This window comes from Peromyscus maniculatus, chromosome 5 (assembly GCF_049852395.1).
Source record: "Peromyscus maniculatus bairdii isolate BWxNUB_F1_BW_parent chromosome 5, HU_Pman_BW_mat_3.1, whole genome shotgun sequence".
NCBI lineage: Eukaryota > Metazoa > Chordata > Mammalia > Rodentia > Cricetidae > Peromyscus > Peromyscus maniculatus.
The window spans coordinates 38755895-38772845 of record NC_134856.1 but is presented as its reverse complement, the minus strand read 5'-3'; the positions used below and the strand labels follow the sequence as shown (position 1 = coordinate 38772845).

The 16951-nt window shown below is 52.3% G+C and overlaps 2 protein-coding genes across 5 annotated transcripts; both read right to left on the bottom strand.

Moving 5' to 3' along the window:
- Positions 1–379: 379 nt before the first annotated feature.
- Nrn1l (neuritin 1 like) lies at positions 380–1965 on the bottom strand. The gene is made up of 3 exons (XM_016005369.3): positions 1748–1965; positions 920–1052; positions 380–781 (listed from the first exon to the last, which is right to left on the bottom strand). The coding sequence occupies exons 1-3, from the start codon at positions 1842–1844 to the stop codon at positions 493–495; spliced, it is 519 nt and encodes a 172-aa protein (XP_015860855.2). The 5' UTR covers positions 1845–1965; the 3' UTR covers positions 380–492.
- Positions 1966–2211: 246 nt separating this feature from the next.
- Edc4 (enhancer of mRNA decapping 4) lies at positions 2212–15736 on the bottom strand. Of its 4 annotated transcripts, none has more exons than XM_006986825.4 (29): positions 15432–15736; positions 11887–12043; positions 11232–11343; positions 10101–10200; positions 9653–9842; positions 9399–9546; positions 9214–9318; positions 8506–8615; positions 8330–8413; positions 8150–8245; positions 7958–8060; positions 7659–7839; positions 7499–7571; positions 7308–7399; positions 7044–7231; positions 6842–6969; positions 6604–6760; positions 5819–6255; positions 5634–5738; positions 5396–5548; positions 5281–5317; positions 4970–5147; positions 4710–4865; positions 4506–4621; positions 4255–4420; positions 3983–4169; positions 3673–3892; positions 2971–3134; positions 2212–2751 (listed from the first exon to the last, which is right to left on the bottom strand). In XM_006986825.4, the coding sequence occupies exons 1-29, from the start codon at positions 15511–15513 to the stop codon at positions 2559–2561; spliced, it is 4218 nt and encodes a 1405-aa protein (XP_006986887.1). In that variant the 5' UTR covers positions 15514–15736; the 3' UTR covers positions 2212–2558. The 4 variants fall into 4 exon arrangements, with proteins under 4 accessions (XP_006986887.1, XP_076428193.1, XP_006986888.1 ...); XM_076572078.1 differs by having other exon boundaries at positions 5819–6216; XM_006986826.4 differs by having other exon boundaries at positions 6604–6757.
- Between the last annotated feature and the right edge of the window lie 1215 nt (positions 15737–16951).

Here is a 16951-nt window from a genome sequence, read left to right as displayed (position 1 = left end):
GTTTAGCAGAGGGAGGTGCAGGTAAGGCATCAGGAGGCTACAAGGAGCCTGAGGAAGACCTCACCTAGCCACTCGGGGTGAGTTCTGGACCCCACTGGATCCCCATCCCCCATCCCTGTCGGGCTGGGAAGGCCCAGAAGGGCTGTGCATTCCGGCAGATCTCGGGTCTCTACTAGGGCTCTTGGGACCCAAGGTACTCCTGGGATCTATAGTGTAATGGAAAGAAACTTCAACGCGGCCATCATGAAATAAATGTTTGTAAGGATGAATGAGTCCCTTGTGGAGCTCCTGAGCCACACCCATTCCATGCTGGGATCGGCTTCTGGGGGCCCCTGCCTTTGCCAAGAGGGCCACAGCTAGGAGAAAGAAACCAGCTTGATGCAAATATAAACACCTTTAATGGGAATTATGCACACTCTGCAGAGCCCACACGGCGGCCACTGCATGCAGTGATGGGAGGCAAGGGCACTGTTGGCTAGCCAACCAGACTCTTTAGGCCAGAGGCCCCAGGAGGCAGGCAAGTGCCAGAGCAGCAGCAAGCATGGAAGGGGCCGGGGCTGGAGCGAGGGGGGCAGGGGCTGTGGCCCGCAGTGTCTCCTGGTTGGTCTCTGGGCCAGCAGCCATCTCCCGAACACTCACAGGGGCGCCACAGAGGACGTGCAAGTTATCTGGGTGGGGGGCACGGCGAGCTTCTTGCTGCAGTGACTCCCACACTGCAGCGGCCTCCTCTGGGCAGCCGGACAGGACCCGAGAGGCACAGGCATGGAAGTCATTCCAGGATCTGTTACAGAATGGGGTTAGGGGAGTTAGAGCAGATTTCAGAGTGGGAAGAGAGTCAAGGCCCTGAGGTTGCTGCCCCAGTGGCACAGATTATGGGGTGGTGCCTCCCACCGGCCCATTACCTCCCACCTGCTGGTACCTGCAGACGGTCTGTAGCTCGCCTCCACGGCCCATGCCGTCCCCCAGGCGGATGAGACACTCAGCAAAGCCTTGGTATATGGTATCACAGCGGTTTAGGCCGTCAGAGGCCACAGCTAGAGGGGGTACAAAGACTAGGAGTGGGGTGGGAATGGAGAATGGTTGAGAGAATGAGCCAGGGTCCGTTCGTCAGGACCTGGTTTACCTGGTAGTGCTCTGGGGACATGACTCAGCGTGAAGGAGGTGCCCCCAGGGAACTTCAGGGTATCTGGAGATCACTTGTCTTGACTCTCAAGATAGGATCTGGACTGTGATGCACATGGAGGTGTGAGATGTGGGAACAGGAAGGGGGTGTTGGGTCCAGAGCTCAGTTCCTTCTCTAGTTTCTGGGGCTCTAGGTCAAAGACAGGGATGCAGGGGTATAGGGTCCGGAAGCATGAAGTTTTGGGCAGAAGGCAGTCTTTCTGTAGTTTTCATGAGCTTCAACTGGCACCCCCACTGCCTCTCCCAAAGACAAGGGTCTCTGCTGAAGCCGAGCAAGCAGGGTAGGGACCAAAGCTGGTCACTCTAAGCCCAGGGATCCATGGCCTGAGTTTTACCAGGGACCACAAACTCCCTTGTCAGAAAAGGGAGAATTTAAAAAGAATTTAAAACCTCTCCTCCCACAACTGAGCTGCTTGCAGGACACTGTCCACCTGAAGCCACTATCACTTTCCTAGAGCTCTTACTGTTGGTCCGGACCCCAAGCCCTCTGCTCCAACACCCTAATCCCGTCTGCCTCAGACCTGCAAGAAGGCTTGCAGCCTGCGTCCAGGACGCTCACACTCACCCAGCGGCGGCAGCAGCAGCAGCAGCAGCGTCAGGGCACAGGGTAGCCGCTGAGAGCGGCGGCGCCAGGGGCAGTGGCAGCAGCAGCAGCACATCATCCCTGGCTGTGAGCCTAGTGCAGGAGCTAGAGGCTTGGAGAGCCGCCTGTGGGCCCAGCCCCCGGAGGAAGGGATCCTGATTGGATGGGAGCTGGAGGCGGGGCCTCATCCCAGCTGTCAGCCCCACCTCCAGGATCCAGATTGGCAGGGGAGCAAAGGACCCCAGAGGGCAAAAGAGCCTAGGGAGGAGACATGTTGATGCTGGGCTGGTTCTAGGAGCTTTGCCTGAATTGGACAGGGGAGATGTGAGCAGACAGTTTATCATGGGTGCCGGGGGACCCCCAGGGTGGGCTGGTTTAGACAGATTTCCCAGATGGAGGAGAGAACAGTTAGTCACATCAAAGACAAATCAAAACCATACACATACTTTGTTTTATTCCAAAAGCCTTTAATTGAATTTCTCAATGTTTTTCAAAAACAAAAAGATCCAAATTAGAGGTAAAAAGGAACATGGAAAATTCAACTCAAGTGGTATCACGATCTTGGGGTCATGCTTCAGGCATGGCAGGACCCAAGAAGGCACAATACCTACCCTGGGCCCAGCCTAACCCGGCTGGTTACCACAATCAGTAGACCACTACCAGTGTGTCCTGCCCCCTACCTCCCTCCAAACACTAGGGATGGAGGTCTGGGCAGGTAACCAGCAGACATGGCCCTGCCTCGGCCTACACCTGCAGACTGGCCTTCAGTGTCACCCCACTTCTGTTTAAACAGCTAAGGGAGGCTAGGGGTCGCAAGGCCATGTAACATTAGGCTGAGACGCCGGGCAGCTTTGCCAAGTGAGTTGTGTGGATCAGCCTGCAGGAACTGGAAGAGCTTCTGGCGTACCTGGGCCATGACAGAGCCCATGTGGTCTCGAGTGATGGGATCACTGTGGTCCAGGTGCATCACAGCCTCTTCCAAATAGCTGGGGGCAGGGGAAAGGACAGGCTATAGCCGGATGCCGGCAGGTAGGAGTGCCCCCTAGTGGTACTGAAGCCCAGAGGGATAATGACAAAGTTTCTAAGCCTCATATGGATAGAAAAATTAGGGATGGGAGTCAGGTAAGAGTGGATGTCTGCTTCAAACTGCTCTCTCTCTACCCCTACCTCTTGCTTGTCTTCTGGTCCCTGACTGCCCCACTCACCTGAGCTTGAGGTCACTTCTAGTTCCAAGGTCAGATGCCAGCTGCTGGATTAGGGAAAGGAGCACAGGCTGGGAGAGTGGACAGGGCGGCTGCCCAAACACCTGGGCCGGGTCCACAGTTTCACACACGTACAGCACCAGGCTGAGATCGGCGGCAGTCAGGGCCTGGGGTAGAACAAGGGAGCTGGCTTATACCTAATACCAGGACGGCATGCCTGCTTATCTGAGGTGTACTGCCTAAGGGCAGAAGACCAAAGTCTAAACCAAAAGTGGTGTTCAGAGGCTGACAGGACTGTAAAGTCACTTTAGAAAATCAGATTACGCCGGGCGGTGGTGGCACATGCCTTTAATCCCAGCACTTGGGAGGCAGAGGCAGGCGGATCTCTGTGAGTTCGAGGCCAGCCTGGTCTACAGAGCGAGATCCAGGAAAGGCGCAAAGCTACACAGAGAAACCCTGTCACGAAAACGAAATAAAAGAAAATCAGATCACAGAGTTTTCCTGAGAAAAGAGGTCACGAGGAAAGGTGGGCTGAGGTAGGAAGAAAGTGGTCTAGCATGACGGAACAACAGGGCAATGGCTTAGAAAGCCTAAAGAACCAGTCTGCCAGACAGCCCGGAGCCTGCTGGGGAAGTGGGCATATGATATGCAGACCTATCAGCAGACATCTTTGTCAGGGGATTACTACGCCTAACGCTGTCATACCTGCTGGAAGGCCTGATTGAGGTGGCCCTGCTGCAGTAACTGCAAGATATGGGCTTGTTGGGCCTGGCAGTCAAGGTGAGCAGAAGGGACAGGTGTGCCAGCAGCTGAACGCATGGCCTGCATGATGCTGGAAGTGACGGTGGCCTGCTGCTCCTTAAGTGCCACACTTACTTCACCCTTAACAATGCGTTGTACTTGTGCTAAAATGGACTCCTGTAAGCTGCAAAGGGAAGTGAGCCGATGAGGTGGGTAGGAAGCCCTTCTGGCCCTTCCTAAACCTACCACTTCCCCCAGAGCCCTGCCCACACACCTGCCCACAGCCACATGCAGCTGGTGTTGCACCTCAGCCCGAACACTGCTGGACACAGTGGCCGCCATCTGCTCAGTGGCACTTTGCAGTGTGTTGACCAGGCCCCGAAGCTGGGCCAGCACAGGCTCCCTGGCTTCCTGTTCACGTGCCTTCCGGCTCTTCATGTGACTGTCTAGCTGCTGCAAATCTAAAGGATGACAACAGATATTGTAAAAGGGATGACAGCGGAGTACAACCATTCTTACCACTTTGGGTTTTATGACGCCACTCACATTCCTGTGTGCCCAGCCTAAAGCTGTCATTGATTTGCTGGAACATAGCCTGGCAACTCTTCTCAAAAGCTGGCAGTACCACACTCTGGAAGGCTTCCCGGTAGGCAGCCTGCATTGGTCCCTGTAATGTGTCTGCAGCTGCTCGGGCAATGGCATCTGTCAAGTTCTAGAATATAAGGAGGGGTCAAGTTGAAAGCCTGAGTCCAGTCTGGCCTGCCTAACCACACTTTCCACCTTGGACCCCGTCTCACCTTGGACTTGAGTAGCTTAGAGATATTCTCTTTCATGCTGCCTTCCACAACTGTAAGTTTGGAAGCCACTGAGTTGCTTAGTTGACCCGCCACAGGCTCCAGACTTCTGGAGACACCTATGAAAGACAGAGGGAACCAGAAGAAGTTTAAAAGCTTCCCACACCCACATGGCCCACCCAAAAAGAAATCTCATGAAAAACTCACATGGAGGAACTGTCTTCTTGATTTCATCCCTTATACTGCGTTCCAGGCGCCCAGCCACAGCTGACGACAAGGCCTGGGACAGCTGCTGCGTCAGCTGCTCCTGCAGCTGCCCACCCCGCTGCTGCCCCTCAGCCAGTGCTCGTTCCAGCCGCCGCTCTGTGCTGAAGCTAAGGAACAGGCCTAGAGCAGGACCCATGCACCTCCTAAGACAAGAATGCTGCTCTGCCATACTGCCATGCTGCGCCACTACCCAAGGATACGCTCTTGCTCATGCCGGGTCTCCAGGGCACGCTCTACGTGGTCAGTGACAGTGTTCTGTAGACCTTCAAGTTGGGCACAGAGACGCTGTAGCAGCTCTTCCTGGTTGTGCCATAGTTCTGTCAGCTCTCTTTGCTGCTGCCAAATTAATGCCGGCCAGTCCTCAGGGGGCTCTGCCACCTGCCAGAAGCACTGACAACTTAACACAATGTCTGTCCTTCTCTCTCCACCCACCATAAAAAGGAATAGCTTAAAGTCCCTCCCATCCTCCTGGGATGGGGTCCCACGGATAGAAAGGTGCTCCCTTACATACCTGGTGCTCTGTGAGCCGGGATCCCACAGCTGAATCCCTACATAGGCAAGGAGCATTGAAGGTCACATCAGCAGCTTAGAGACCACCCCTGGTCCCGGTCCCCAAACCCTCCTACCCATCATCCTTCTTGCTTTTCCTCTTGAGCTTGGGTGAAGTCCGAGGGGATCCCTTGGTCTTCCAATCCTTGGCAGGGAGCCGTGGAGTAGGCATTTTGCTGCCAAAACCCCCTGCGGCAGAAGCAAGGCTGGCAACTTCATCGTCATGGTCACTGTGGAAGGAGAGGAGGGCTAAGCGCCTGCTCACCAGCTAGCCCTCCTTCTTGGAGAAAAAGCGCAGAGCAGGTGGGTGCTCACCTTTGCTCAGCACTAGTGTCCTGACTGTCATGCTGCTGCAGTAGGTGGTAAGGTGGCCGGTGGAAGGCCAGGCTTTTGTGCTTTTCCTGGAGGCCATTCCTGGGGCTAAGGAAACACAATGACTCAGTACAGATAATCCTAATGGCCCTCCCATAAGCATACTTTGCCCCTTCTGAGCATCTCACCTTTCTGCCAAGGTACTACATGTCTCCCGAGTAATGTCAGGTGCTGTAGGCCAGACTTGACTGTCAGGGGCTGCAACCTCCTGGGTCAAGGCTGCTTCCAGTAGGGAGGGGGTACTATGCCGATCCCCATCCCCAGGGCCTCCATCCAGGCCAAGCTGAGAGCCAAGCTCAGGGCCTTGCCTGGGCCGAGGAGACAGTAAGTGTAGTGCTGAAGCAGCGGAGGCCATACTGTCTGGCTCAATGAGGCCCTCAGGAACAGAGGAGCCAAAGCCACGGGACAGGGCCTCCGAGGCGATTTCAGGGATGTCCTGGGACAGGGCAGTGGATGCTGAGGAGATCACATCAGGGGAACGGGTGCGACTGGGAGAGGCCTGGGGTAGCCCCAGAGGCTCCACTTCCTGCAAATCCAAGGACAGTGCAGAGGCAGCTGTAGATACCTGAGAAGGGCCAAAGACGAAGGCTTAAGTAATAGGGGTAAGAGGCCAGAGACAAGGTTCCGGTACCGTAGTGGTGAGACAGTGTAACAGGGAAGAGATGCACAGGAAAAGCAGGGCCACAGTTCACAAGGAGGGCATTGGGAGGCTGAGGAGATGCACTCCAAGGAACATGAAAAGCTTATAACCTTTGGGGAAACATGCAGCTCCCAAGGCCAAGCAGGGTCAGCAGGAAAAGTACATTAGAATAGAGTGCTCCAATCTTCCCCACTGCCCTCCACCTGCTACCCGGTACTTCACATCCCCCCCCACCCCCCCCCCACTCCCCCCCCACCGCCACCACACACACACCTGCCCAGCTCCCTTGGGAGTCAATTTGTCAGCTGGGCCTGGGAGCAGCCCAGGAAGGAGGCTTCGAGGGCTTGCCTGCAGGCTGCTGCTGCTGTTTATTGTCAGACTGCCATCCAGCTGCAGCTTGGGACTCAAGGTGAGCTCCTCGGGTGGCCTGCTGGCAGAAAGGTGAGGCGATAGCTACTGTGATTCGTCACAAACAGGTACTGAGTACTGCTGTCACCAGTGTTTGTCTTACCTGGTCAAGGAGGGGTCCATGGTTGAGGAGCTGCTCACAGCAGATACAGCTGTTAGGGAGCTGCTGCTGCTGCTGCTGCTGCTGCTGCTACTGCTGCTGCTGCTGCTACTGCTAGGGGATGCAGAGATCTGGGAAGATGCAGGGAATGAGCACTGAGGCTGGTAATGGAACACTACCAAGCCTCTCCTCACTGAGGAAGTACCTGCTGCAGGGAGGCGGTGGGCGTCATGAAAGCATCGGGTGTCATCAACTTAGGCTTGGTCTCACTGCTCAGACTGAGGAAGTCTGCAGGTGCAGGAAGTTCCACGATGCGCCGGAGGTCAGGCTGAGACCCATGAGCAGCTGAAGCCAGCCCCTCAGAGCCTAGTTCAGGTCGAGACTCTCCAAATGCTGTTGGGGAAGCAACTTGAGTCAGATCTCAGAACCAGGTCAGGATGACCTGCCTCCCTTCCACTCCTTAACTCACTGAAATCCTCGTGAGCAGTGTGGGCAGGGAGTGGAGCCACCACATCAGGGTTCAGCTGTGGCTGGAAGCGGATCTGCACATCTTGTAGTGCCCTAAAGAACAAAAATGGAGGATAGGAGAATACTCAAACAGGCCAGGGCCAGCAGGGTAGGGGGCATAGACAGGACACACCAGGTCTCCCTGACACTCACTTAGTATGCACACAAAAGAGCTTGATAAGCACCCCTGCTGTAGATTCCGTGGCACTGGCTCCGTGGGAACTCTCTGAAAGGACAGTGTGGATCGTTAAGCACTGCTCTGTGCGGGACTCTTCCACACACCACCACACAGCCCTACCCCGGGGCACCTCACCGGCACCCAGACTGTCGTTCTCCTCCTCGGCGGGCAGCACCTCAGTGTGCCGCAGCCGGCAGCGACTCACAACCTGGATGCCAAAGCTGAGCACGGGGTGGGTGAGCAGGAACTCGGAGATGGAGCTAAAGCAAGCGCGGCCCTCGTCTTGGTTCTGGAGCAGCTCCATCACATAGAGGACCTGTGTGAGGAACACACGCTGTACCAAACTGAGGCTGGGAGGGCGGTGGATCTGTCGCATACCCCTGCCCTCCCCGCAGCACCAGCAGCTCTTCCCGGCGTACCGCACAGCGGCCTACCTTTCGTTGCACATCACTAAGAATCAGATACTCTGCTGAGAGGTCCAAGCAAACTTTGAGGCTGGGAGGTACACTCACTGAACTGAAGATATCTGGGGAGAAACTGGGAAGCCAAGCAGCAGAGCCAGTAAGACTGAGAGTTCAAAGAAGCCACATCCCTGGCCTATCCTCAAGGCCCTAGCTCTAGTTTACCGAATGGTTTGCAGGCAGGTCCAGGACACTGTGCACCACATCTTCAGCTCCCGATTCTGGTCAGCGCCAGTAATGAGGAACCTCCAGAACGGGACCCTGAAAAGCAACAAGGCACTGGCTGATGACCTGCTAGGAGCCCATGGACAAGCCCGCCACCTACTGTGCCTACCACTCACTCACTCAGGATCCTGTTTCTTATGGTTATCACAGAATAAGAGGCAAGAAAGGGGCCGTCCGTCATGAGGCTTCCATTCATGCAGACACCTGTAAGCAGACAGACAAGAGGCCTGAGTAAATGAACTGTCCAACTTTCTAGACAGGGCGTACAGAGTAGGGGCTTTCAGGTCTTGCCTTACCTTGGTTCATCCTGACCTTCAATGTAGATCTGCCAGAACTTGACAAAGCCGTCATGGCTTGCAGTAGCCAGGACAGTCCCATCAGGAGAAAGGGCTCCTTCACTTAGGCACTGAAAAGAACGCAAAAAAGTTCTAGGACAGCCAGGGCTACACAGATGAACTCTGTCTCAAAAAAAAAAAAAAAAAAAAACAGCGGGGCGGTGGTGGCGCACACCTTTAATCCCAGCACTCGGGAGGCAGAGGCAGGCGGATCTCTGTGAGTTCGAGGCCAGCCTGGTCTACCAAGTGAGTTGCAGGAAAGGCGCAAAGCTACACAGAGAAAACCTGTCTTGAAAAACAACAACAACCAAAAAAAAAAAAAAAAAAAAAAAAAAAAACCACCACCAGAAAACTGTTTAAAGCTTTGCTTTTCCTCCTGACCAGAAGTAGGAATGAGCCCTTCCTAGATGAGGATGGTAGTGAGCTCGGCTGACCCATAGCAGACTCACACTTCTGTGTGAATGAATAAAGGGGGCAGGCACTACAGAGAAAACTAGTCCTTCAGGGAACAGCTAGATTAGGCGTGAACTGTACAAGTGAGAACCAATTTGTGTTCAGCATCCTCACTGGCAACATACTGGTAAAGCCACTGGGGAAGCTACGCAACAGGGAATAGGTGAAGGGCACAGGAAGAGGGAAAGGCAGTGAGGCAATCAGCTGTAGGCCTACCGTGCTATGGCCTTTCACTACAATGAAGCCCTGCTTGATTTGGCTGACGTCCACGGGCCAGGTGCTGTGGCTGGAGCGAAGCGCATCCAGGTCCCATACCTCAGCCTAGGGGTACAGGGTGGTATTTAGTCCACGAGCACAACTTGGCGGTTCCCACCTCTCCTTCAGCACACCCAGTCTCTCACCCGGTCTTCATGCAGCAGGGCCACTGTTGGGCTACTTTCTTCACAACAGTCCTCACTTTCCTCAGGGATGAAGGGGCACCAGATGATCCTTCGGAAGTGGTTCAGTGGCGTGCCCTCTGGCTGCCGGATATGGACTAAAATCTCTTCTCTGAGTAGGGAGTTAAGGCTTGGATAGGTGGATAATCAAGTATCCCTAGCAGCCCCAGCCCTAGGCCCAGCTCCACTTCTTCAGGCCCTTGCCAGGGAATGGATACTGAATTTTACCCTTAACCAGAGCCAAGCGCCACACAAAGAGATTGCCAGCCTCATCCAGGCAGGCAAGCTGTGGAGAGTTGAGGTGTGCGAAAGCCAGATCAGCCACACTGCCTGTGAAACCCTTGAGCAGGGTCCGCTCTGAAGTACTAACACTGATCACGCGCACCATTGCTGAGCCATTGTTGGCAGCTGGAATGAGAGAAGGCGAGAATCTGAGCGAGCGCCCTGAGCACAGGAGCCCTGCCCCTGCCTCCCTCACCGCTATCATCTCCGCTATCATCTCCGTAACCAGCCTGGTTTCCTAATCATCTCCCCCAGCCCTGCAGACGGCAAGGAAGCCTTGACAAACCTTCTATTGCATCCGAGTGGGCTGAGTAGCCTGACACTAAACCTGCATCCCTGGGACTTCTAGCAGAACACTTCCTTTTTGGCCCCCTCCTTACTTACCCCTAATGGCATACGCCAAGAAGGAATTAGACACTGCAATCAGGTTGCCATAGTAGTACTTCTGCTCCCAGTCGTACTTGGCGACAGGCTGGATTTTCACCTGAGAACTCAGAGGAAGGAAGGTTGAAGAAGCTGAGGGCTGGAGGAGGTAACAATACCGAGGACAGGACAGGCCACAGGTATAAGCCTAGCACCCACTGACATCTCCCAGAACAGATTTCCACAGAGGATTGGGAGTCAACACTGGTTTTCTGAAAATAAGGCATACCTTTTATCAAGGTTGTTCCCTTAGGAACTGAAGCACATATAAGAGAGGAGAGACACTGACTGTGCTCCCATACACCACCTGGGATGGGACACTGTGCTCCCATACACCACCTGGGATGGGACACTGTGCTCCCATACACCACCTGGGATGGGACACTGTGCTCCCACACACCACCTGGGATGGGACACTGTGCTCCCACACACCACCTGGGATGGACACTGTGCTCCATACACCACCTGGGATGGACACTGTGCTCCACACACCACCTGGGATGGACACTGTGCTCCCACACACCACCTGGGATGGGACACTGTGCTCCCACACACCACCTGGGATGGGACACTGTGCTCCCACACACCACCTGGGATGGGACACTGTGCTCCCATACACCACCTGGGATGGGACACTAGCCCACTCTGGGGCTATGCCAGGCCTTGCCCTTCTCTCCCATTCCTTCTGCCTTGCTAAACACTGTTAGATCACATCCCTAAAGCTAGCCATCAAGATCTACTCTCCTATTTGGTACTTTCTTATGGCAGACTCATTCCTGAGGATGAGTACCAAAGTCTAGCCATCAAAAGCCCCACTTTGGTTCACCTAATTAACATGCCCAATCAAAACACACCACCACATCCTCACCCATTCTAACACAGATCTTCCTTTCTTCTCTTCTTAAAAACTACACTTGCAAGGTCATTTGCTGCTGTTTTCTGCCTGAGTCAGAAAGCAGCCGCTTGAACTTCTCTTCCCTGCCTAATAAAGGATCTCTGTGAAAGCGGGTGTCTGGGTGTGGTTTGTGTCTGACCCAGGGTCTGGGGAGTGGGGATCTCCTTCGACATGTACCACGTCATCTCGGCACTCACCTTGTTGCTCCCCCGTGCCTTGCTGGAAATGCTGGAATCACTGCTGGCCACGATTTCTACCTCCTTGGCCAAAATCCCAATGCAAGTGGAGCTGTCATCTCCAGACAGGCAACTGGAAGAGGTACACAGACCTAGTCCCTTGTTCACCAAACAGCTCAGGAGAAGGTTCTAGGACAGATCCTCATAATGATGTCTAGTCTCAGATTCCCAGTTCTCTCTGTTCCAGTTCCAGGGTCCCCATATTCACAGTTCTCCTTGCTCACCTCCCCCCTGACAAACAGGTTAATTCCACCCTACAGTCTTTAGCTTGTCCTCATCTCTTTTCTTAGTAAATATTCAATGTGGTACAGTGCTTTGCCCCGATAGTCCAGAAGAGAGGAAGCAGAGGCTGCTGGCCCCCTTGACAGTAATCTTTTTTTTTTTTTTTTGTTTTTTGAAACAGGGTTTCTCTGTGTACCTTTACGCATTTCCTAGATATCACTCTGTAGACCAGGCTGGCCTTGAACTCACAGAGATCCGCCTTGCTCTGCCTCCCGAGTGCTGGGATTAAAGGCGTGCGCCCCCACCGCCCGGCCTTGACACTAATCTTATCCCTTTTTCTAAGCAAAAACCCCAAAGATATCATTACCATCATTGCTATTTCTCAGGTACTCACATGACCTGCTTTTCCTGCAGATTAATAGGTGGCATGGTCCGTATACCAGGTTTGCTTGTTGAGTTACTATCACCTGAGCTGAGTGGGTCCGGAACCAGGAGCCCATTGAGGTCTCCATTATAAGCACTGGATGGCCTTTGGTTCTCTGCACTGGAACCTATGGGAAGAAGAGGACATGGTGTCAAGGTTCTTTACCTGCCTTGAGATTTTTCTACAGCTCTAGACAACAAAGTATTCATGAACACTTATTATGTCCACGGGGAGGGGCGTCCTTTGTTATTCTTCATTCTATAAGTATGGGTGGAGAGCAGGACCATGAGCCTCTTCTACCTGTGTGAGGGGTACAAACCAGCAAAGACCTTCTGACTGGGCCAGAGGCACAGCTCAGTGGTAGCATGTTTGCCTACTTGTTTAACATATGTGAGGCCCTTAGTTTGATCTTCAACACGTGCCCCGCGCTTCCCCTCAAAAAAAAAAAAAAAAAAAGAAAAAGAAAAAGAAAAAGAGAAAAAAAAATTAGGCCAGTTAATACTTGGGCTAAGAACAGTAAACAAACATGACTTAAAGGAGGGTATGAAGATAGTTGGGACATCACAGTGATTGTATTTACAACATACAAACATGGGAAATGCTAGGTGCTGTGGCTATAATCTCACAGGGAGACTGAAGCTGAAAGCCAGTGAATTCAGGGTCACACTGGAAGACAGATGAAGTTCGGGACAGCCTAGACTACACAATGCAATTCCGTCTCAAGACAAAACAGAAGGAAGTAGGAGATGGCTCTGTGTTGTTGCTCTTGCAGAGGAGCCAGGTTCCATTCTCAGCACCCACATGATGATTCACATCTATCTGTAACTCCAATTCCAAGGGATGCGATACCCTCTTCTGATCTCCTTAGGCCCCATGCCCACATGTAGTACACATACATATATGCAGGCAGAACAAACATCAAATTCTTAAAAAGGTCTAAAACAAAACAAAACAAAAGCAAACAAATAATCAACAATCCAGAAAGAGAACATGGGAAGGACAGAGGGGAAACAGGCTGCAAATGCCTCTGCTGAGGCTGGGTTGCTCAGCCTCTCCCCCAGTGCAATGAGAGCCACAAAGGCTCACTGCTCCCTCCCTTTTTCGGGATGGGGCCTTCCAGTGTAGTTCAGACAGTCTTGAAGTTGGGATCTTCTTGCTTCGGCCTCCTAAGTGCTGGAAATACAGGTATATGCTAGCACACTTGGTTCTAGAAGAGTTTTAAATTTTACAAAGTCAGCTGTAGCCAGTGGACTGACTGTTCCAAGACAACATACAGACAGCTGAGAATCTGCGTGAGATACCAGAACTTTGACAAACACAGTGGAGAGTTTGTGGAGAAAGGTTTCTAATTCAAGGAAAGAGGGGACCTGACACACTGAATTAGTTAACAAGCCACCTAGACAGGTAAACTCAGAAGGAAGGGCACATGAGGAACTAACTGGACAAAGAGGAGAGAAGCTATGGGCATGGGGTGGAGTGTGGAATCAGGAATGACAGTATTTTAGATGTTCGCAGTGGCTGGTCCCACTCTTCCTTAGGGCTGGGGATTGAGTCCTGGACATCCCATACATGCTAAGTGGGTTTCCAGACTTTTGGGGGGTGGGGTGGTGCTGGGGACAAAACTCAGGGCTTTGCACATGCTAGATAATTGCTCTACCACTGAGCTATGTCTCCAATCATTTATGTATTTACTCTTCTTTTTTTATTGAGATTGGGCCTCAACATGTAGCCTGAGGTGGCTTTCAACTGACAATTCTCTTGCCTCTACCTCCCAAGTGCTGGGAGTCTAAGTGAATGCCACCATGCCTGGCTTTTGGCTAAGTCTCAAAAATCCATTAATTCACATACCACTTTCTGAACTCCAAGCTAGTAAGAAAGTGCGTCAAGAAAAGAGCAAGGTTTCAGTCATGAAATAGTCTTAGGTCTGACAAGTCTTAGGTCCTTTAATGAAAAGAGACAAGCAAAAGCTACTTGAAAAAAAAAGAATTAGCCAGGCGTCATGGTGCATGCCTTTACTCCCAGCAGTTGGGAGGCAGAGACAAGTGAATCTCTATGAGTTCAAGGCCAGCCTGGTCTACAGAGCATATTGCAGAGCAGCCGCAGATACACAGAAAAATCCTGTTTTGAAAAACAAAATAACAACAACAACAACAAAAATCAAATGCCAGTCACTAAACAATAGAGTTATAGGGAAAGACCGTTTTATCTTTCCCTAGGACTAGAGCCCTTCTAGCTGCTCAGAGATAAGTTGGCTACTTTCCCTTCCAAGTAACCTACCATAAGGATAAACAATGGGCCTAGTCTATACAGTTAACTATGCCAGGCTCTACCAGATCTCTATGGAGCATAGTCTGCTCAGCTGATGGTGGGCATCAGAGGCATAAACCACATCATGAATAAAGGGAGCACACACTGCAGGCACGAGGCAAAGACCCAGTGGTCTCAGGCAGCAAATGGATTATCTGTGTATCAGCTAAACCCACTGGATTCGGCACCAGTGCCTGCTTTAGCAGTCTGGGTAAGCCCAGAAGGCATAACAGGTGTGAGAAAAGAATCAGTTCTTAATTATGGCCTCTACATGTACACCACTATCACCAGGCAACCACTACAACTTTCAAACATCTAGTTTTCATACACACTATTTCCTTTATGTGCTTTCTATAAGTATCTTGAGTACTTTTCCTGGCATTCAATTTCCTGTCTATAGTATTTGACCTAGCCTAAATAGTCTCCTCTCAGACCTGCCCTCTATCTCCCTCACGACCCCCATAACAAACCTTTTTCACAACAACAACAACACTATATGACAACTTTGTCGGCTTTCTGTCCTGGGACCTCTTATCTAGCAAGAGTAGCCCCAAAAGGGATACTGGGAGCCCAAGTAAAACTCAGATGAATTGGGAACATATGGGCTTGCAGATGTGGGGAACCTAACATAATCAGAGCCACAGAGTCTGTGATTTGCCTTCGATCTACTAAGAGGACAGATTTGGGGTTGTCCCCCTTTTGTCAGAAAATCAGTTTCAGAGCAACATCAGGCCTGGAGTCTACATTTTAAGGGGAAAGGCAAGTTGCAGAGAGGGAACAGAGGTTCTTCAGTATATTGCTTGACTCTGGGCCCAGTACTCGCTAAACAGACACGGCACCAGGCCTCTGAACCAGAGCGAGTGGGGGGCACAGGGCCAGTCCTCAAACCCTGGAGTTTGGAGGCAAGGAAGCCAGAAGGATTGGGTTGTTTCTGAGGAGGGGCCTTACCTTCGGCCAATACCTTCGGCCAAAATACTTAAAGACAAGGCAGAATGGTCTGGCACAGGATGGGAAGGGGTAACACCCAGGGGTCTGCGCCATTCTCTAAATATGCCCAGAGATCATCCATGTCTTCAATCTCCGTCCTCCGCAATCAAATGGGAGGCTTCACAGCCTGTCTAAAGGGACATGCGGCACCCGAGGACCGTTCAGATCTACGCCAGATATCGGCCTCTTCGCCAAGAGCCCACCACTCCATCCCGGCTCACCTCCCGCGGGCCGGTCCAGCTTGAGGATGTCCCGCAGATGCTGCGTGGCGTCCTCTATATCGATGCTTGCGCAGGAGGCCATGGGCCCAGTCACGAAAGTCCTGCTCGCACGACGTTAGTTCCTCTACCTCCGTGCACTGTCCAATTTCGCCCAGCCCCGACCCCGCCAGACAGCAGGGGACCGAGCACTACACAAAATCTACCCGCAGTTCGCAAACCGCCGCCCGGGTTGCGTCCGTGAGCCCCGCCAACCCCACCAACCGCCTCCACTTCCGGTCCTACTGACCTTCGTTCCCGGAACCTACAAAGACTGCAGAAGAAAGGTTCCGAGCTCTGGGAGACCAATTAGTTCCTATCCAAGCTCGCCTTCCTGGGGCTGCTTGCTTCAGAATAGCCCAGCAGTGGAGAAATTTCCCTCGACTGAGAAAGAGCAAATGTGCTCATGGAGCACTGGGTTGCCTAAAGCCCTGCTGTCTCTGGAGCTCCAACCCAGGTCCTGGCTCATTCTGATGAACTCTGAATAACAGAATCAACTCGACCACCCAGGTAGTGACTTTTCAGACCTTGAAAAGGTGAACTGGTAGAAGTCTGTTCCCTTAGGAGTAAGACCCAGGAATATGGTCACTACTAAAAAAACTAGTGGCATTGTCCCGACTGTCCCCAGCATCCCTTTGTCCCACATGGCAACTTCAAATTAGGAATAAAGAAACCATTGTTTACAAACACCTCTTTATTGCAGACATTTCAGGCACAGGTACATGGAAGAAGCTGTATTGCAGATTTTATACAGGGTGGATTAAGAGGCAGTGGTATCTACCTCTCCCCCACCCCTACTTCCCCCAATACACAGCAGCTCAGAGATCAGTCCCACCGATACCTCCTGTGTGCTGTCCAGGACTATGCTGGTGTAACCAAGCAACCCGTGGAGCATGAAAAAATTCACTCCCCCCACAGTGCAGGACGGAGGGGGGGGGGGCTTTCAGGTGTGCCCGACCAATCCTAGGCCTGGTTCTAGCCTGCAGTTGCTATTTTGATACCAGCTTTATAATATCCAGAGGTCTCAAGGATGAAAAGCTAGATTTGTACTGGGCAAGACCTGTGCCCAAACTAAGCAGGGCGGAAACTGCCCTAATAGTTAAGACTTCCTGGGATTTGAAGAGCGCATGGGGGTGCGTGGAAGGTAAGGTGGTGTATAAATGCCCTGCAGGAGAACTAGAGCATGACTCCTTCACAGGTTTCTTCCATATTGTGTAATTTATACTCCAACTCAATGGGGCCTGGCTGATATCCCAAGCAGGTGGTACAGCATCTCTTGCTTTGCTTAGGCAATGTGGGCACTCTGAATATGATCCTGACCCTTTGGGGAATAAAGCAGGTCCCCCCATCTGGTACTTCAACCCACAGTCTAAACATGGGAAACTATATTTATCAAGGCCTTTCTAGCTGTTACAGGAGAATCATCTACCCTGCTACTAGACCTGAACCCACTCAGAGCAGAGGCCACAGGAGGTGTCAGGCAG

What these genes read in the sequence shown, in the direction of transcription:
- Nrn1l (XM_016005369.3), bottom strand. Translation starts at nt 1,844, where the DNA reads ATGATGTGCTGCTGCTGCTGCCACTGCCCCTGGCGCCGCCGCTCTCAG. An exon ending in GCTGCTGCTGCCGCCGCTGG is followed by an intron (nt 1,053 to 1,747) that starts GTGAGTGTGAGC and finishes CCCCACTCCTAG; the next exon opens with TCTTTGTACCCCCTCTAGCT. An exon ending in GAGCTACAGACCGTCTGCAG is followed by an intron (nt 782 to 919) that starts GTACCAGCAGGT and finishes ATTCTGTAACAG; the next exon opens with ATCCTGGAATGACTTCCATG.
- Edc4 (XM_006986825.4), bottom strand. Translation starts at nt 15,513, where the DNA reads ATGGCCTCCTGCGCAAGCATCGATATAGAGGACGCCACGCAGCATCTG. An exon ending in AGGCACGGGGGAGCAACAAG is followed by an intron (nt 10,201 to 11,231) that starts GTGAGTGCCGAG and finishes CTGAGTTCTCAG; the next exon opens with GTGAAAATCCAGCCTGTCGC. An exon ending in TTAGTGATGTGCAACGAAAG is followed by an intron (nt 7,840 to 7,957) that starts GTAGGCCGCTGT and finishes TTCCTCACACAG; the next exon opens with GTCCTCTATGTGATGGAGCT.